A 20,961-nucleotide genomic window follows, 5' to 3' on the forward strand; every position below is an offset into this window, starting at 1 on the left:
CTCCCCCACACCCGGACCCCCCTCCTGCACTGCGCAGAGTGCAGCGGCGATGATGTCACAGCCCTTACCTGTGCTATTTATAGAGGTAAGGCGGTTGGAGTACACGGCTGCTCACCTGCAGGATTAGTGCATCTGCACACGCACACCGGCTCAGCTAAGAGGCTATTTTTAGAGCGGAGCGGGCAGACAGGCAGGCTGAGCGTGTGGCGGATATTAATAAGGGACGGGGGAACGAGACTGACCCGTCGTGCGATAACCCGGGCGAGCGGCAGGCGGCCACGCCGCTTCCAGGGTAATTTACGCTTCCAGCGCTGACGCGCCCCACAAAGCGTGGACTGGCAGACGAGCGGAATTAATAAAGGCACGTAAATAAACGCGCGGTGTCGGCCGCAGCTCCGAATCGCGCGGTCTAACCTCTCAACTGATTACTTTAGATTTATAGACGCAGTCGCTCACGGTGCCCGCGTGCTCTTCCCTCCGTTTGTGATAAGATGTAAAAGATGCATTTCCACGTATTTATGACTGCAGTCATTAAGAAAGCTATTACTGCTTCTCTACAATTTCTGTGACAATGCAAACCAGAGTCGAGGGTCAATTCCTCATCAGTTCAGTCAGTTGTGAAAATCAGTCGCAATCGGGTTAATTAACTGAAAAATGGTGAATGGCTCAAAGGGTTTTCAATTAATTTTTTTTCTTCTTCTTCCTAGTTTTTTTTATATAAATTTGCCATCCAACATGGGGCTGAGCTTGTTCGATTCCCTCTCTAATTTGGAATGGTCAACCTTCTGCAAACACTGCCATTCATGCGTAAGCCCTACTGCCAATTCAGGAGAGTGTAGCCAACAGCGGATCACCTCCAAAACAGGTGGCGTCAGCAGTTTGCTGCTTTTCCCACTGCAGAAGTCAGCTAAGCTTGCATAGGGTGGAGTCAGAGGAAAACCTTTCATATGTCACTTTAACATGCAGTCTATATCCTTAACCTTAACCTTAACCAAATGAGCCACCCAGCTGCCCTAGAAGGGCTTTTAAATTAATGTGTGATTGCACTTCATTTCCTAAGCCAATTGAACCGCGAAATGGAATGGATGCCAATGCTAATTCAGACACAAATCCACATTCATTAAAAACTGGAGATGGACATACAGTCTGCCAAACTATCGTGGCAGAAGTCCACTAGCCACCAGTTGTCTGCTAGATGATCATCAGCAAAGAAAACCACTGGCCTGCCCAGTGACCATGACACTGCAGGTGTGATTTCTCTCTGCTCTGGTTAGTCTACTGAGAAGCTTTGACTGCAACAATATAGCTTCATCTGCAGAGCTGGGACCATACTGGCTAGATTAGCTCCGGTTCCTAGTTATTTTCCTTTTGCCTGCATACTTTGGGTGGGGGCGGTATCAGGGTTAAGGTTAAGCCCATATCAATTTAGTCATTTCCAGAAATTAATTGAAATTCGATTAATTTAAAAAATCCCCACAGAACATTACAGGAATTCTTCAGTATGTGGATGTAATTTCATGTCAAATCACCGTGCAGGGCAGCAATTGAGGAAAAAAAACATGCAGATGGAAGAAACCAATAACCTAAAGTGGATTGAATTCCCAAAACCAAATTACTGCACACAACATGAAGCTCTGCCCAGGTCTGGGTACTAAATAAACAGGAAAAAGATAATCATATCCTCTTGTGATGGCACAGAGAGGAAAACATTTACAGTATTTTAGTGTGGAGAACTGGAGGTCCTTAACCACTCAGTGGCTGTATCGCACCAAGTCTCCTCCAATGGCAAAGGAGACTGGGCTTTTATAACAGGCCAAACAAAGTCAATGGGCAGCACCTGAAATAGCACCTAAGGTTGCTATAATCAAGTCCTGTAGGCCTCCTGGGCTATGGGAGGGAACAGGCACAGATGACAGCAGCCAATGAGGAAGAGCAGTCCCCTCTACTCCTTCCACCTCTCTTGGCATCACGCAAACAAGAGTTATCGACTGTCTCAACCTCATACATTATAACACTGCAATGTTGTACCAGAAAGTGCTGATAAGCCACGCTCATACATTATTATTATCAGTACAACACCGTCTTCTGAGAATACAAGAGCTCGTTTGGGTGATCAATATTTTATTTATGAGATGGACGCACAGCAGTGCTAGCTTGCTGATTTAGCATTAGCAATAGTGTTGCATCAGGTCCCTTGTTATCTGGGATGGGAAATGCAGGAAGATAAGGAATGGTTTGTGTGGAAATGCTCTGCTGATGTTTATGGAAAGCGCAAATGTGAAATAGGGATAACACACCGGCTTGAGGAATTTAGTATGCACAGCAAAATGTTCACAGTTAAATCAACAGCGATAGGGTATATTTCACTCCAACAGAGTACACTTTATCCCATTTGGATAAAATGTAATCTCCGTTCAAGCTGAATTAACATGGTGTGAGAAATGGCAAAGCAGGAAAGGAGAGAGGGAAAGGACGTTTAAAATCTTAAAAGGAGAGTCAAAACAGGAAATGAAAAGGCAGAACAGGAAAAAAAAATTCACTATTAACATTGCACTTTCATTTGGTTTCTTCTATATTATCATCTACCATTCTGTTTGAATCTGTCATTCCCTGTTTTGAAATTGCTCAGTTCATGAGCCATTTTGCACATTCTACGGCACGTTGCAAAGTACTTAATCATTTGCTCACCTGACGGTGGAGATTTTACGTGCTAATGTGAAGGAGATAACGACTCTCCTCATTAAGCTGCTTGAGAGATGGAAAATGAATAAGTTTATCTGGTAGTCCAAAATGAGAAATATGTAATCAGAGTAAAGTACTGACATCAAGCGAGAATTGGAAAGCAATGAACTGGCAAAATAGCATGGGAAGACAGAAATGAAAACTGTTTAAGCTGTAATCCTTAATTCTTCATCTTAAAAATGTCATATTTGATACTTTTCACACTGGCAGTTTTGTAGAAATATCCATTTGACTTATTTACATTCTGTAATTGTTCCTCCATATGCTATGTCGTTGTCAGGTGTGACATTCCTCCTCAAGTATTGAAATGTGATGGCACACACAGGAGCTTGTCAAATGCAGAAGAGCAAGCGCCTAGCAGAGACAATGTATTTATTAAACTACTTCATCTAAAAGATGCGTTATTTGTTTGCACTAATCAAGATGTCAGTTTAAACGTTTCGCAGAGTTGCGGATACAAAATACTGAACGTGAGAGTGTCTATTTAAATCGTACTTACATGGTCTTACATTGTTACCCAACGTTAGCTCCCTTACTGTATGTGTTGAGGTTGATCTCTCCAACAGCAAAATGCATCAAAGCATGTAGCCACATCTGCGGACACTTTGCCTTTAAAATTAGATTTGATATGTCGCTCGCTATTATCATGTCGAATGATATTGTTGATTGGCTCTAAGCAGTCTTCTTTCTCCTAAATTCACTACAAAATGAAACACTCAATATGTTTCTAGTGTTACATTGCTAAGCAGTAATAGATGTAGGGGGCGATTTGAATAATTGATTTACATAGAATGCTTGAATGCTGTAGCCTTAAGGGCTTCCCTATCCCAGAAATCTTTTCAAATCTTGTGCATTACAATAATTGAGCCAGATGCTTCCTTGTTGGCATTGTTGGTTTATTGCATTGCAGAGTTCATTAACAATACAATGGATGAAATTCCCTCTGCCTGCAACATACAGTAATAGGCCTACATCTGTATCAGCTGTTCTAAAAACCCTACTCCTCAATGGTATAATGCTATGTAACAACATTCCTATGTGAGTAGCCCCCCTCCTGTTTCATCCTCAGGTCATATATTAAAATCCATGGTTGTCATTCGATTTACTGGAATGCTATTCCAGTCTCATGCTGCTCAAGAGCGTGTCTACCAAATTGCCATTCCATTTGAATGCGGTGTGCACAATGAACAAACCTTGGCTTTTCCACATACGTAAACAGCAGGAACCTTCATATAACCTCCTGCAAATGTTTGGGAATACTATATTTTGTGTGTTGACACTGTCTCCTTGGCTTCTATTTCTTCATGATGGACAAAGGTGATTAAATCACGCAGGTGATTAAATTAAATAATAAGTATTTAACATGTAATAACTTGTGGGTCTGTGAAACACCTGATCCACCAATCACAGAGCGCATTCGTAACCCTAACTACAGACATAATAAATCCTTTTTATGAACCCCAATTCAACAGCTCAATCGGCAAAGAGAGATTAACATACATGAGAATATCCTGGTAAAGTTATAGGGCCTTGTTCATTTCAGGTGACAAAAGTGAAATAATGAGGTTTAGTGTAGTAATAGGAAGGGTTAATGAGGCTGTGCATTTTATAAGTGATGTGTGGCATGTGTGGCATGCAGTGTGTGATTTGTCCACCGTTTGTTCTGCAATATTGCTGTTACCTGCCCTGTTGTGTGCATGAATCAGTTTTGAAAGGCAAAACATTCAGTAACACTTTAGTTAATAGCCTATTAACTACTGGGTAAATACACAGCTAATTGTGTAAGTATTAGTACTACTTCAGTAGGGAAGTACTATGAAACAAAGTCATTATGTATGTATGTTTACGTTTTACAGCCCATTTCATAGTACTTACCTCTGAAACCAAAATAGTCGATACTGAGTAATTAACAGGCTGTTAAATAAAGTGTTACCCAACAATCTTCTGTAAAACAAAGTACTAAGTGGACATAACCAACAACCAATAGAACAACTTCTGCAATCACCGTGGGAATTACTAGAAAATAGGCAGAAAGTATCCACCAATCCCTATTGGCATTGCTGCCGACGTGCTCTATGATTGGTGGAGATGATACAAACGTCTCCTCTGTCGTAATGTCCCTGGCTCTCCCCTGCTCCCCTACCTGCTGAAGAAGATGCTGTGCTGGCTGGGGGATGAGTCGCTCTGTTTCCGGCAGAGGGGCCGTCTGGTGATGGCGGCGCTCTCGCTGGGCACAGAGAGATCGATGTTGCTTTTGCTGAGTCGCTTGCTGGAACTCAGGCTGGGGCTGGCATCTCCCAGCAGCCCCGAATTATCCTGGCGAGGGGGAGCCCAGAGAGGGAGATACTTAAAAGGACAAATCTTTACCCTCTGATGTGTAACATGACAGTTTCAGATCAATACAGCCGAAATGTTTCATTACTGAGACAAGGCTCAGGGAGCTTTTGATGTTTGTATTGATGGTCTCTAAAAAGCAGCCATGACTCTGTAAAGAGGCACAACACTGAAAAAAAACTACCCTTGGAAAGTTTTGTGTTTTTGCACAGACTGCAGTAAAGAAATTTTATATTACAGTTTTCTATGGCTTGAACAAATCATGATCTCAAATAAAATCAGATCATCCACTTTTTCGAGAACAGGTTGGTTCCAGGCAAAACTGTCCATTCAGAAAATCTGTACAAAAGTGTGTTTCACAATGGCAGCATAACTTTTATCCAGTAGAGTCAAACAACCTTGGTTGAAGTCAATTTAACACTGGTGATTACATTGTGTGAAAATACAATTACAGGGCAGAAGAAGCTCTACCTTCAAGCTCTCTGTGCTGTCGTTCCTGCTGTTGTTGCCTGGGCTACCGTGTCGCTGGTTGCCGCTGAAACACAGGGCGTCGAAGCACAGAACACCTCCGACACAGTCACCAATCAGGCACACCTGGGCCAGAAGAAAGGTGAGACACAGAGCAAGTCACTGTGGAACATGGACAAAAACATTACATACATGCCCGATACATTCATGTGACTCACTGTTTAACCTGGACCAAAACATCCGATACATGCCAAATACATTCATGTGATTCACTGTGAGAGCTGGACTAAAACACGAGCAGACATAACTGAGGTATCTCCAGAGGATGCACAGTGAGGCTGCCTACATTAATTCTGCTGTTTAAACTCTGAATTTCAATAACACACTCCGTTAAGATGAAATGATTCTCCTGCTGGGGCAAATCTCTTTCGGGGTACACCGCATTCATACCTCCGTGCTCGCAAGGTAAATTAATTGGATTTTTAAAGTTTGATTGTATTTCACAGTTCTTTTTTTAAATAATTACCAGTGCTGACATTGAAAGCCCCGGGTATTACAACAGCATCTGGTTTATTTGTGCCGGAGTAAACGAAAAACAAGATTATCCCCACCAGAAAATGTAGTCCTTCAGGAGCACAATTATATGCTCATGAACCTGAAGAACTGTTTCTGCCTTTCCCATACTGCAACCTGAACTAAATATGACCTTCTCTAATTTCAGACCAACAGAAATGGAATATACTGCAATGCACTGAAATAAACCAAGACAAGGTTAGAGTCTATTGAAATATTAGAATGATAAAAAATTATATCTCAAAAAATCTAGTAAAAAAATTCTGTATATTTCAGAATTTGAACTGGAATAACTGGAAGTAGAATAAAATTCAAATGACATTCTAATAATAACATTAAGGCCTCATTGGGTTTGACCATTATGCCCCCACCAAAATAACATCTGCCATTTATCACTGATAATACTGTTTACTGAAAAGTATTGCCTTTGATGTCACATAGTAATAGTGCTGTGAAAACTTTAGTCAGCTTTTGTGCAGTGCATTCTGGGAAATGTATTTTTACTGTATTGAGTAGTGTTCCCGCAAGTGCTGTTCTTTTTCTCTGCTGATTTTTTTTCTCAGGCCTTACCTGTCCCATGAAGCCCTGTCCGTCCTGGGACTGTAAGAAGCTGTGGTAGGCCTGGTTGGCTCGTGCGATTACTGTCGCCACGGCGTCCTGGTAATGGGGGGCTGCGATGGCCAGCAGGGGCAGCGCGGCGAGGGGGAGGTGGTCCACACTGCTGGACAAGCAGCTCTCGTCATAGCTGTACGGGTTCAGGCTGCAGCACACAGGCGACACACAGCGGCCCTTAAAGCAGGGATACTCCAATCTGGCCTTTGCGCTACTGCAGCTTTTCCTTTTTATTCTTACTCTTTAAAGGTAATTACTAAGACCTGGGACCCCGGGCAAGTACAATATCTGGCCAATGCACTCTCGGACCAGAATGAGAATACGTAATGAGTGAACGTGTATTTACAGTGCTCTTCCATGCATATAGCTTCAGCTACTCTGCTTCTGTTGCAGCATTTGGGGTTTCAAACCTTTTCCTTCCTTTTTCGTTGTCCAGTACTGAAATCCAAATGGCACATTTCTGGCTATTTTAAAAAGTATTGGAGGGCAAGCAGGTCCCCACCCTTGCTACTGCAGTGTTCCAGCACAGGACAGAGAGGCTGGTGCTGAAATTGAGTGGACATGCAGGTGGAGGTCTGGTTCAACCCAAAGTCTGCTTTACTGTCGAAGAAAAAAGAGCACTTTGCCCCGGGTCTCTGACTCTAACAAGCATCTTTCAAGTGACGGAGAGAGAATCAAATATACAACAAAAGTATATTATCAATGTATCACAATCCCTCATATGCAAGTGTATTGCTTTATGAAGGCTGTGAAATAGAGTTAATACAATGTATTGCCGGTGGTGTCCTCCATACAACAGCCTGTCGTAGAACGTGTTCGGGAACAACATCAAACATGAGCAGCATTCCCTCCCACAAATGGGTGCCAGTAAACGGTCCCCCAACTCACCCTCGGGGCAAGCACAGGGTAACACAGGGCTGAGGGGGTTTGTTTTTACAGGAAGGGTCCGGCTGGCACCGGTAAGAGCCATTACTGTAACAAGCCCGGGGGCAGCGGGAACCGGCCCAATTAAGCACACGCAACAGGAGCGGGTTCAAAGAGCTCCCTGAAACAACCAGGTCTCTTTTCATCTGTCAGCCCATTCATTCACTTATTTATTTATTTAGCCATCAGCGCCCGCACATGATATGCTCTTTTCTCCTTGTACACAGCTGGTGCCCGCGCTCACGTCGATAGCAAACACGTTTATTTATTTACTTACAGCAAACTCCCATACAACTGAGCTCAGAGGGGAGACGGATACATAAAACCTAAAATAAGCATTGCAGCTGGCACGATTTCACAATGTGAAAAAATAAATTTATGGTCTCATTGTTTTTTTTGTTTTCATATTGCAGTGAACATAGACAATAATTCTCTAGCAGGGCAGGTCCAGCAGTCCTAGCTTGCACCAAAATGGGTAAGTAGGCTTTTTACTGAGTCACCAGATTTAAACCCAATCCAGCATGCCTTTCACTTGCTGAAGAGGAGACAGGACTGAAACGCCCAATTTATAGAAACGCGGCTGCAGTTTCTATAAAACGGTAACGCATATGCACACATAAGTACCATGTAATGAAAGTTTTCTGTACTTTCATCTGATATTCATCTTCTGACAAATGTCTTAATCCAAAAGTATATAGCAAAAATAATTTCACTCTTTCCCTTTTGGAGGGCAGTGTATCTTGAAATTACAGTTGGTTGTTTATTTGTCCTTTATATATATTTGCTGAAATGTGCTTTTTCAGAATTTATTGATTTTATTGTTCACCGCTGGTGTTATACAATAGGCTAAGATTATTTTCTCCGATGAACACAAAGCTGTGATGTTCACGTGGGTGTCAAATGTTATGTTTTTGTCTCGTTTCACTTTGTCATCTGTTGGAATTATAAACTAAACTGCCCTTGAAGCGATAGGTCTTAACTGAAATTTTCAACTAGACAGACACGCCTTAGGAATTCAAATCTGCCCTAGACCTTGAGCCTCCTCTCCCTTCCTTAAGCTCACTGAATTTCAAGGAGAAAGGTGTGAAAGGCCTGCAGGTGTATGGTTTCTGTAGGCTGAAGGTGGGCTGGGGTTTGTTTAAGGCTTCCTGAGGCTGTGTGCGTCACTGCAATCAGAACTATACCAACACACATCTCAGCCCTGGCCCCTTCTCCACCGCCAACGCACCTCCATCACTCTGCCCAAGAGAGGAAGTAAAGAGCACTAGAGAGTGGTGGAGTGAGTGAGAGTGATTTGGGGAAAAAGAGAGAGATGAAGGAACAAAGAATGTATCTATTACTTCAAAGCACATATAAAACACTCTTTCTATCATAATTGTAAATGTAAGGAACATACGTCCATATTCATTCAAATGTTAATCCAAATATGTGAGTTGTCTTGACCAAAATACCAATATGCAAAATGCTGAAAGGCACTAGCCAAGTAGCTCGGTCTCCATTTGCCTGGAAACCATGAAAGGACATCTGGGGCAGGAGGCATATAAGGACATAAGGATACAGAACACCAGCACTCTGATTTGTGCAGCAATAACTGATTGAAACTTTGAGAAATCTATAATTGTATCAGGATATTACATCTGCAGAAACTCTGAAAATCAATATGTTAGAAAAATAAGTTGGGAAACTTTTGGTTGCTGCTTGCTAATTGGTATGAAGGCTAAACCCTTCTCCCTGCATTTTGTTTCCGGGGCTTTTCTTAGAGTCTAAGTCTAAGTCTTCTCATTAACGTGGACCTCCAGACAAAGACTCGGGCGGAAGCGACTTTAATCTTCCCGCTGTTCCGAAAACTAGGTTCTTAATGAGCCCGGAGTGCCACACGGCATCCGTCCAAACCTCAGCCAGACAGAAAAACACAGAAAAGTGCACACCAAAAACCTTTCACTTATGTCCACTGCACAGAATTGATCAAGGTCTCACCTCATAGGAGAACTCTTAACTTAATCGAGAAGCTCGTCTGTTTCACTCTCCACTGTGTTGTTCGATAAATTCACCACACAGCCCTTAACCAGCACCCCAGACCCTTGTTAGTAGTTATGTTTTTGCTGTTTTGGTTTATACTGGCATGCAAAAAAACATCAGCAGTTTTGCTATCGTGTTCATCTATCTGCATCCTGACAGGCAAGAGTTTTGTGTATTTCTGTGTTTTTCTGTGTATGCATGGATATATAGTGTGTGTGTGTGTGTGTGTGTGTAGAGGATGAAATTTGAGGTGTGTATACAGTAAAACATTCAATGTCAAATCAATCCACAAGTAGTACATTTTTGCTTTGATGAAGTTGAATAAATACTGTGTACGTTTTGGCACCCGTAGGTTATCCAGGTTGCCATAATGAGATGTTCTAGATTTCCTTTTCCATCAAGCGGCTTTTACAGCGATACAGGCACACACCAGGCTGTGTAAAGGATGCTCTCACAGTGATACAGGCACACACCAGGCTGTGTAAAGCTCACTCACAGTGATGCAGGCACACACCAGACTGTGTAAAGGACACTCACAGTGATACAGGCACACACCAGGCTGTGTAAAGGACACTCACAGTGATACAGGCACACACCAGGCTGTGTAAAGGACACTCACAGTGATGCAGGCACACACCAGGCTGTGTAAAGGACACTCACAGTGATACAGGCACACACCAGGCTGTGTAAAGGACACTCACAGTGATGCAGGCACACACCAGGCTGTGTAAAGGACACTCACAGTGATGCAGGCACACACCAGGCTGTGTAAAGGATGCTCTCACAGTGATACAGGCACACACCAGGCTGTGTAAAGGACACTCACAGTGATACAGGCACACACCAGGCTGTGTAAAGGATGCTCTCACAGTGATACAGGCACACACCAGGCTGTGTAAAGGACACTCACAGTGATACAGGCACACACCAGACTGTGTAAAGGACACTCACAGTGATGCAGGCACACACCAGGCTGTGTAAAGCTCACTCACAGTGATACAGGCACACACCAGGCTGTGTAAAGGACACTCACAGTGATACAGGCACACACCAGGCTGTGTAAAGGACACTCACAGTGATACAGGCTCACACCAGGCTGTGTAAAGGACACTCACAGTGATACAGGCACACACCAGGCTGTGTAAAGGACACTCACAGTGATGCAGGCACACACCAGACTGTGTAAAGGACACTCACAGTGATACAGGCACACACCAGACTGTGTAAAGGACACTCGCAGTGATACAGGCACACACCAGGCTGTGTAAAGGATGCTCTCACAGTGATGCAGGCACACACCAGACTGTGTAAAGGACACTCACAGTGATACAGGCACACACCAGGCTGTGTAAAGGACACTCACAGTGATGCAGGCACACACCAGGCTGTGTAAAGGACACTCACAGTGATGCAGGCACACACCAGGCTGTGTAAAGGACACTCACAGTGATGCAGGCACACACCAGGCTGTGTAAAGGACACTCACAGTGATGCAGGCACACACCAGACTGTGTAAAGGACACTCACAGTGATACAGGCACACACCAGGCTGTGTAAAGGACACTCACAGTGATGCAGGCACACACCATGTGGTGCAGGCGATGGTGCTCATATCTATCTGCATTCATGCCCATGGCCTCTGACTCTCACTGACGCCACTCGCAAGTCAGCCAGCACAGATAAATTTAGCCCTCCAAGCTGGCCAGTGAAAACAAAAGATACAAAACAATATGAAGCCTGAAAGACCACTTCAAAAGAAATGTATACCATATTTTATGTGTTTTTAAGCTTTTCATATCATCCTGGAGCTCAAATTGCAATTTTGGTAGAAACATGCATATTTTAGGCTCTAACTGCTGTTTTCCCGAGCTGTTTGTAAAATTTCCCACGTAAACTGATGTATGTTTTTGTGTAATTATCGGATGTTGTTGCTAAATGTTAACATAGAGAGCTGACCACAGGAGGCAAAGGGGGTGGGGAATTAGGCTCTGGAGGCAGGGTTAGAGACTTTTAAAAAAACATGTCACTGCTCTTTGTGAACGTTTTGTGGGTGATTTAGATACTAACACCAAGAAGAGTATACAAATGCGTGTGGAACTTTAATTTGTATTAAACCATGATATAATAATGCAAAGGAATACTGTACATTAGGTGGACCGGCAAAAATGATACATGTTCTCATGTGAAAGTATAAAACAAAAGATCAATTGTTGGGTTTGGTATGTTAATATATGTAAATGTATGCATTTGTGACCAGATACAGCATGAGCATGCCCAAGGCAGCACTGACGATGATGTAAAATGAAAAATGCTGAGCCCTAATCTCTAAGGGCCCCATAATCTGCGGCTTTAATGGCTAGGCTAATTCAGGTCTGAGAGACGAGGTGTATGGACTCTTTAGCCAATTAATGACTAAACAGAAGCACTTAAGTACTGAAACATGCCAAGTACTGCAAAAAAAAAAAAACTGCCACCGTCCAGGACCGAAGTTTAATATCCCCGCTTAAAAAAAAACAAAAAAAGATATGATAAAAGAAGAAGATATGAAACATATTACTATATATTACTTTTGAATGTGCTGCTATCCCTGCTGGTACTTTTTACTCCGACACTGAACCATGAATCAGCAGCTCCAGCCTGCCAGACTCATGGGACCTACTGGTTCCATTTGCCCTCAGGTCTCTGACTGAAATGAGGCTATTTAAATGGAAAAAGGCTCTGAAGCCTCTTAACTACATACTGATCCAAAGGTTTATACCGAAACCCTGAGAGCCTCTGATGAGCGGAACAGCCGCAACCTATCAGATGTAATCGAGGAAAAGCAGATTCATAAATAACGCTGCTGCAATCGAACTTCAATTGTGCCGACCGCAAATCTCACGCCCAAGCCAAAGCCTCAGACCTTGTTATTATTTTTCCCATGAAAATGAGAAATGGAACAAACCACTCAAATAGAATTAGAAAATGAAACTGATTAATGAATCCGTTTTTTTCATGAAGCTGTCATGACTTCAGAGATGTAGAATAATTAATTGATTACACTTGAATCCTTATTAAATTTCTGTTCCAACCCCCAGGGAGACGTTGAAGGCGTCCCAGTGCTGGGCGAGAGTGGCATTAAAAAGAGCACTATCTGTAGAGGTTGAGTTTAATATTCCACAAGTCACAAAAGGACAGAAAATGTCAGTGGCACACAAATTAACATAATTTTGTGTTTTAAAGTGCATGTGTTACATGCCCGATAAGGCAGAGCATTATTCCATTTCATTTTGTATTTAGCACACAACAGCTCTCTCAATTGGTGCTTTAGCTACAATAGCATTGAACTAGTTCAACGCAGATAGGTATGGCTAAATAAATAAGCACCCATGTGCTGTGTTTAAATATCACCAGTAACTGAAGCATAAATTACGACGGTATGGAAGATGATTGAAAGGAAGACAAAGTGTGGTGTAAACCATGTCCACTCCAGTTTCGATCTAAATACAAATACAATCTCATCAGTTGACCAAATACAGATACAGATACAAAAAGTGGCATTTCCGCACACCCCTAAAGCTAAGGCTCTATAAAAGGAGATAAAAAGCGTGCAATTCTCAAACCAGGATTCACTTAATTCAGAATTCAATGCGACACGCTTTCTTTTCAGCAAGGCACTATCATATTGATGTGTTTATCATATTCATATTCTAAGCCTGGAAGCACATACTAGGGGAAAAGTACTTATCTGGCATGGACATTCACACGACAGGAGTGGAACCTTAGCAGCCACATTCATGATGTAATTTTCATCTTGATTGCAGGAGGTGTGCCGTGGTTTTGCATTGTACTCATATGAATGTAAATGGTTTTGCAGTACAATATGCCGTGTTAATTCAACTCTAACACATATGAGTACAATAGGGATCCCAGCTAGTGAGTACAATGGCCTACCAGCAGTCATCCATTAGCACAGCTGTCAGACGGATGTCAGCATTTTGTGAGTCAGTAGCTACAAGCAAACAGTTGAGTCAAGGCAGTTGAGATGAGCCTCCGCAGTTAAGAGAATTCAAAACAGTTGGTGAATGGTCTGTTAGTGGACCAATGAAGTGTCACTTTGCAAAATGCTGCCATGCCAACAGCAGGGACCAATGGCAGTCTGACAGGTGCTTAGTTGCTGGGATCACATGTATTCCATCAGAGAAAAATTCACTTAATATTTTACTCTGTCACAATTCTTGAAGATGTCAGGAGCTAAAGTCTCCCCTGTCACCAGTGGAACACAGAAAAGACCTGTTTATGCTGAGACAACAGTGTAATCAGTTTAGCTGCATTGCTGTCGGGTAGTACATTGCAATCTCTCACAAGCAGAGTTTGCTGCATAAATGAATGAGGCTTAGCACTGAGACTCCCCACAGATAGACTCGGGGAGTGCAGTCTTTCTCTTGTTCGGGGACAGCATTGATAGTCTTTCAACACAGGCCTTTGTGTAGCTGTTTTTGTTGTACAATTGCACTCATTGCGTCTCTTTGATATTGACAATATCACAAACAGCAGCCGCAAATGCAATTAACCTGCTTGTCGCACACCGTTTCAAGCATTTGGCCTGAAGACCAGCAGCTACGTGAATTAAAGAGAACCTTTTATACTTTGGTCTATGGATATGATTTGGTGGGGATCATTGAAGATGACTGCCTGATACCATCTAAACACAAACCCCTGTCTCTCATTACCCTGTATTCATATATTAGCTCTATTGCCTGCTGACCACTCCTGTAGCTCTCTAAAGCCATGCCCGTTAGTATCGCTAATACCAGCCCTGCTACCATGTAGCACCTGCAGCCTGGAGCTAGCTGCTTGTGCTTTGACGTTCCTCCCTCTCCCCCCCCCTCTCTCCAGAGCAGCCATCTTCAGTCTGTGTGAAATGCTCTAATCTCTGGCAGGGCTGAAACATGAAAGGGCCCTGCACTGCAGCAGTATGACGATTAAGTGATTAAACCAGCGGTCGAAGCTCAATCCAGATCCTGGAGATCCTGGTATTTGTGGTTAGTCAGCTCTTCGTTAAAGCTGCCATGACTTCAGAGATGTAGAATAATTAATTGATTACACTTGAATCCTTATTAATTTCTGTTCCAACCACCAGGGAGATGTGTTGAAGGCCTCCCAAAGAGCACCATCTGTAAAGGTGGAGTTTAATATTCCACAAATCACAAAAGGGGGTTGCTCTGTGGAAGTAGTTGATTACGCAGTTGTTAACTTGAGTTACCTGATTGCAAAAAAAAGAAGAAGCAGTGCAATGACTGTATAATCAGTATATATCATATAAAATGCCTGATTAAACTAGTAGTCTGCAGTCCTGGACCTGAAGAGCCACAGGCTCTGCTGGTCTTCCTCGTTACTCAGGGCTTAACTGATCAATACAGCAGCCCTTGAGCACCTCTGGAAAACTCCCAAGAATGTCCTTACACTGTCAAATAAAGCTTCACTGACCTGATGAACAGCCTCTAAAGATGTAACAATTGTTTGGTAAGAGCAGCATTTTACTCAAAGACCAGGTAAACAAAGGCAAAAACTCGAGCAGTGGATCACACGCTACAAGATAAACCTTCAAGGTGAACCTCTCCATCCCTGTCTCAAAAATCTATTTCTGAACACACGCATTAAACCAACCTGACTTTTGATAGCCTTTAATCATGTTTTTGGTTTGACCTTTCCGCTGAGTACCATATGCTCATGTTTCCACTTTGCCCCTCCATTTTTTCTACCACCCTATCTGTGCACAAGGTTAAGTAAAAATACTCTACAATGTTTCTTGAATCAAAATAGAAAATACTTGCTGATTTGAACATAACAAGAAACTAGAATCAAAATGGCAGATGTGTAGTAGCTTGCTTTATAGGTATAAAAACACAAAGAAAAGACACAATAAGATTTTGTATATTACTTATTAAATAATTATTTGTATATACATTTTAAATACACTGCCACAGGTAATATACACTCAGTGAACACTTTATTAGGTTTGTACTAGACTTATTTTTTAGACTTATTAAGTCTTCTGCTGCTGTAGCCTATCCACTTAGAGGTTTGACATGTTGTGTGTTCAGAGATGCTCTTCTGTATACAAATGTGTGGTTATTTGTGTTACTGTCACCTTCTTGTCTGCTTTGGCCAGTCTGGCCCTTCTCCTCTGACCTCTCTCATTAACAACGCATTTCTGCCCACAGAACTGCTGCTCACTGGATGTTTCTTGTTTTTCGTATCATCCTCTCAAACTCTAGAGACTCTCAGGAAACTATCCCAGGAGATCAGCAGTTCCTGAGACGCTCAAACGACCCTGTCTGGCATCAACAATCATTCTAAAGTCACTTTGATCACATTTGATCACATTTTTTCCCCATTCTGATCTAAAAAAAAGCTGAACCTCTTGACCACGTCTGCATTTTTAATGCAGTCGCTTCCACATGATTGGCTGATTAAATAATTGAATCAATAAGCTGTTGTACAGGTCTACCTAATAAAGTTATCACTGTGTGGATGTGGTGTAGTCCATCAGGTGGCCAGCGCTCAAGCCATGTCCAAAATCCATCCATGTGGCTTGAGGCTTGATCCCTGCCATGGCCCATTCTGCACTATGATCCCAGCTCTATCTCTGCTTTATTCTCTCTGAACACAGTGAACAAATACCAAAGGAGGGCAGACTGGCTGCTCTCCTTTTTATGAAAAAAATAAATACGCTGTAAATAGAACATCAGTGGGTGCACGCCTGAAGAAAATTCCGAGGTGTCAGGGTTATAAAGTACATTAATGATGCTGCACACTGAATTAAATGCTCCCAGACACGTGTTAATGGTGCAAACACAATTTCAACCAGCAAAGCTCTTCACCAGACACAGCTATCAAACAGATAAGCCTGTTTGACTAGCATGAAAATTGAGCTGGTCAAGCTGGTCATAAGCTGACCTAGTAGCCGGTCAACCAGCTACCAGCTGTTTAAAAAGCAAGCTGGTGCTGTTTTTTTCAGCAGCGTCTTGTAAAATACAACAAACAGCGCAGGTAATGTAAGAAAAAGAGGGTGCTCAGCGCCCGTCCCACGTGGCGGCCCCACTCACTTAGAGACGAGGGAGAAGGCCTCGGCACACACGGCGGGGCAGGGAACCAGCTTGATGGTCACGTGATCGGCGGCGGCCTGGAAGTGGGCCTGCGCCACCTTCTCCAGCACGGACGCCAGCGTCGCCACGTCGCCCGCCTTCGCCCCCGGGTCCCCGCCACCCGTGTCCAGGATGTTGCCTCCGTGGACCACCAGAACCAACAGGTGCGTCTTACACTTCTTCTGGGGGGAGGGGGAAGACCGTGACGTGCGGGCGAGTGATGGATTCTTTTTTTTTTTTTTTTTACAATTAAAATATCATCATCACGACATTCACATGTGTATAAAGACTTTATTTTAAAAGAATCAACCACATCACAATGAACTTATGAAATTTTGTTCCACTGTGGTCCTTCTCAAGGCAGGCAGACATACATGGCAGATGTCTCTCTATAATGTACATGTAATGATCACATAATGTAAGAAGAGACACAAAATTAAAAAAGTGGAAAATACGTCTACATACACTAAATACACTAAATAAGTGTACGTCTACTGTTGCCTTACTCTAAGGCAGAGAGAGAATGTTAGTTAGGTGGGATGGGCATTGAAAATGACCATTCTGGCCACTGTGACTGCCCGGTGATTGAGACAGATGATAGAGACGCATTGGAGACCTACCTCCATATCCTCCAGCCCATCTATACTGCTCTGTGGGGGACAGCGAGGGCGAGACAGACGGTACAGGCTCTCTGTGAGAGAGAGAGAGAGAGAGAGAGAGAGAGAGAGGGGTAGACAAGGAGAGAGAATATTAATCATGTACCTATTAATTATCCTTTTTTTTTTGTATTTTACCATACTTAGCTGTTTTTGTATACTGGCAACTGTTTAGGTGAATGCCATCTCCTTGAGAAATAAAATAAATTCCTTAGTTTATGGACCAAATTCAATCAGTTGTGTTTCAAATGTAATAGGGGTCAGTTTGGGATCATTGGGGCTGGCAAAGTCCGAACAAGAGACCAGAAAGAAAGGATTCTTGTGCACATGTCATTAATAAAGTATAATATTTCATACAGGCCCTGATATCTGACACACATCTACTGTATTTGTCAATCCAATTTGACGGGATTATGAGTCAGGAGGCAGGAGGAGTGACGTCGACCTGACCAGGCTGTCAGCAGCTCCACTGTGATTAAATATGGCACAGCCCCCAGGCCAAATTCCCTGCTGTCCCAGAATCCACTGCCCGCACTGTCATCTTCTCCTGAGCTTCACCCTCTGCATCAACCGCTCTATAATTCAGACACCTTTTTTACAACTCCAATGCAGGACTCATTTTACATGCACAGCAGTGTGTGCCAGTCCGTTTTACCACAAAAGAAAGAAAACAGTGTCATGCTTTCAATGAATGGTCCTTCAAAATAGCTATGTATACTGTATGACTGCATAAGCATAACCTTTACACTCCCTACTTAGACATTTGTAAATGCTTACATCAATAATCGTGCATAGGCATGTGATGTGCTATGTCTGCCGCTGACGCAACATGACAAACACACATTATTACACAAAGCATTATATCAGTTCATAGTGGAATGATAAGGTCTACACTGAATGGTAAGGAAGACAAATTATTTGTCTGAGATAGGAAGATAGGTAATCTTTGTTTTCCTCTAAATTAAATAAGGTATTAGCCCCATTTGTTTAGGGCAGATCACAAACAGATACAGGAGATGTATTCAACTTTAGCTAAAAGCAGAGCCCTTAAATGCCTCATTTTGGTTGAAACAGAATGTCTATGTGTTGAAAAACAGATTGATGCCTTGCCATCCATCATGCCACAATCCAGTTACAATTTTAGTGAATACTATATAAAGGCTGTTCCTTGGTTGAAGTTATGGCCTTATAAATAAATTAAATGTGATTTGTGGATTTCTCCTAATTACATATTTAGCTAAATAGCCATATAAATCATTCATAATCACTTAATAGATAATGTCTTTTAGAATTTCAGTGTTTTACATAATTTTACATGAGCATAGGTTTTTGTGCAGTTTGTCCAGCTACATCCCTGCCTAACCCAACTCACTATAGACCTGTCACTCTGCCTGACCCAACTCACTATAAACCTGTCACACTGCCTGACCCAACTCACTATAAACCTGTCACACTGCCTGACCCAACTCACTATAAACCTGTCACACTGCCTGACCCAACTCACTATAAACCTGTCACACTGCCTGACCCAACTCACGATAAACCTGTCACAGTGCCTAACCCAACTCACTATAAACCTGTCACACTGCCTGACCCAACTCACTATAAACCTGTCACACTGCCTGACCCAACTCACTATAAACCTGTCACACTGCCTGACCCAACTCACTATAAACCTGTCACACTGCCTGACCCAACTCACGATAAACCTGTCACAGTGCCTAACCCAACTCACTATAAACCTGTCACACTGCCTGACCCAACTCACTATAAACCTGTCACACTGTCTGACCCAACTCACTATAAACCTGTCACACTGCCTGACCCAACTCACTATAAACCTGTCACTCTGCCTGACCCAACTCACTATAAACCTGTCACAGTGTCTAACCCAACTCACTATAAACCTGTCACACTGCCTGACCCAACTCACTATAAACCTGTCACACTGCCTGACCCAACTCACTCTAAACCTGTCACACTGCCTGACCCAACTCACTATAAACCTGTCACACTGCCTGACCCAACTCACTATAAACCTGTCATACTGCCTGACCCAACTCACTATAAACCTGTCACACTGCCTGACCCAACTCACTATAAACCAGTCATACTGCCTGACCCAACTTGATAACCTGTCTCACATTTTGACCCATCTCACTGTTTGACCTTTTTGTCTCATAGTCTGCCTGTCTTACTTCCAACCTGTTTCACTGCCTTGTCTACCCATCTCACCATCTATCTGTCACACCTGTCTCCCTATCTGTCTGTCTCACTATCAATGTATCCTACTATCCACTATTGCCATTGTCAGACACACTTCAGCTTCTACAGTCTATCTACACTATACAATATATTTTTCACCAGCTGGCCCCTACAACTGTGCTGTTCGCCCTGTTTACAGGCTATCCCATATACTGGGGAGCTGCCCCTCTGCCTGAACCATCTCACACTCTACCGGTCTCATCAGCCATTATCATATCTGCCCAAAACATGAACAATAGGGGCTTGAGAGGCTACCAAAGTGCCTCCTCTATACTAAAGCTGTACTTCTGCCCACTAAAACGAGCAGGAGCAGCCTGATAATTGCTGCTCGACAAGAGTGCTGCTCAGTCGAACAGGATGTTCACTGTCAGTAGTTCATCAGAATAAAACAGAATCAAAAAGATAGGCAAAACAAAACAGTTGCTTGCTTGCCTTCTACAGTGTGAACATGACTTTGTGCAAAAGCCCTAAAATGTAATATAATGATGCAGCAGCTTACATGACTAAGGAGGTTTACACAAAGAGGTGGGGGTTAGTTGGGTACAGCATCTTGCATCATGAGAGGAATCAAAGTCTGTCTTATTTTGCCTTAGGCTCATCTGAACCGAGTGTCAATCCATAACAGCATCACACAAGCAGCTCTGATGCTCTGGGCTGCTGCCTGCCCATTGCCGCTAATGAAAACGAGCAGGCGGTCAATCGCGTGCTGGGGCTGGTGCTGCGGGCCACATCCATGGCTTCACCACAGCCTTCGCTGTGCCAACGATCTGTGCCACAGAGACGTGAACGCAGTGGCAGGAGTCTCAGGGGCGTGGACGTAACATAACTGATAATGGAAAAGAGTCACGCCCCACCACCATTAGTCCCCATTGAGAAACACGCTTTATTACACGCAACTGAAACTGTGCAACATGGCGTTTTGGCAGGGCTTCACCTAACAATGGCTGTGGGTTTCGGTGTGCAATGTCACTGGGGAGCAGCAACAGTGTGCGGGTGCGATTCCTCTTCGTTAACAGGCCACTTGCGATGTAAGGTTGGTACAGTTAATTTTTTTTTTTCAGTTTTGCATAATTTTCCATCTGTACATTATTATCTAGTCATGAATACACACCTGCTTTCATGACCTTGCAATATCATCACTTTCACTCTCCTGTCTCAAATTAAACCCACTTATCACTGGTGCCATGAAGGCAACTTTTCAGGAAATTGAATATGCTGTTTTTAAATACATACATTTT

General features: G+C 42.9%; 1 protein-coding gene across 2 annotated transcripts in view; it reads right to left on the bottom strand.

Moving 5' to 3' along the window:
* Nucleotides 1–20,961, bottom strand: part of LOC133132771 (membrane-associated phosphatidylinositol transfer protein 3-like) — a 110,384-nt gene that overhangs the window by 26,045 nt on the left and 63,378 nt on the right. Inside the window, exons 4-8 of one of the 2 annotated variants that reach the window (XM_061248474.1) lie at nt 17,423–17,493; nt 16,764–16,981; nt 6,688–6,877; nt 5,548–5,670; nt 4,886–5,058 (exon numbers count right to left, since the gene is read on the bottom strand). In XM_061248474.1, the coding sequence (XP_061104458.1) occupies nt 4,886–5,058; nt 5,548–5,670; nt 6,688–6,877; nt 16,764–16,981; nt 17,423–17,493 (775 nt within the window). Of the gene's footprint in view, nt 1–4,885; nt 5,059–5,547; nt 5,671–6,687; nt 6,878–16,763; nt 16,985–17,422; nt 17,494–20,961 lie in introns of both variants that reach the window. The other variant, XM_061248473.1, reaches the window with a different exon arrangement.

Source organism: Conger conger, chromosome 7 (assembly GCF_963514075.1).
Source record: "Conger conger chromosome 7, fConCon1.1, whole genome shotgun sequence".
Classification (NCBI taxonomy): Eukaryota; Metazoa; Chordata; class Actinopteri; order Anguilliformes; family Congridae; genus Conger; species Conger conger.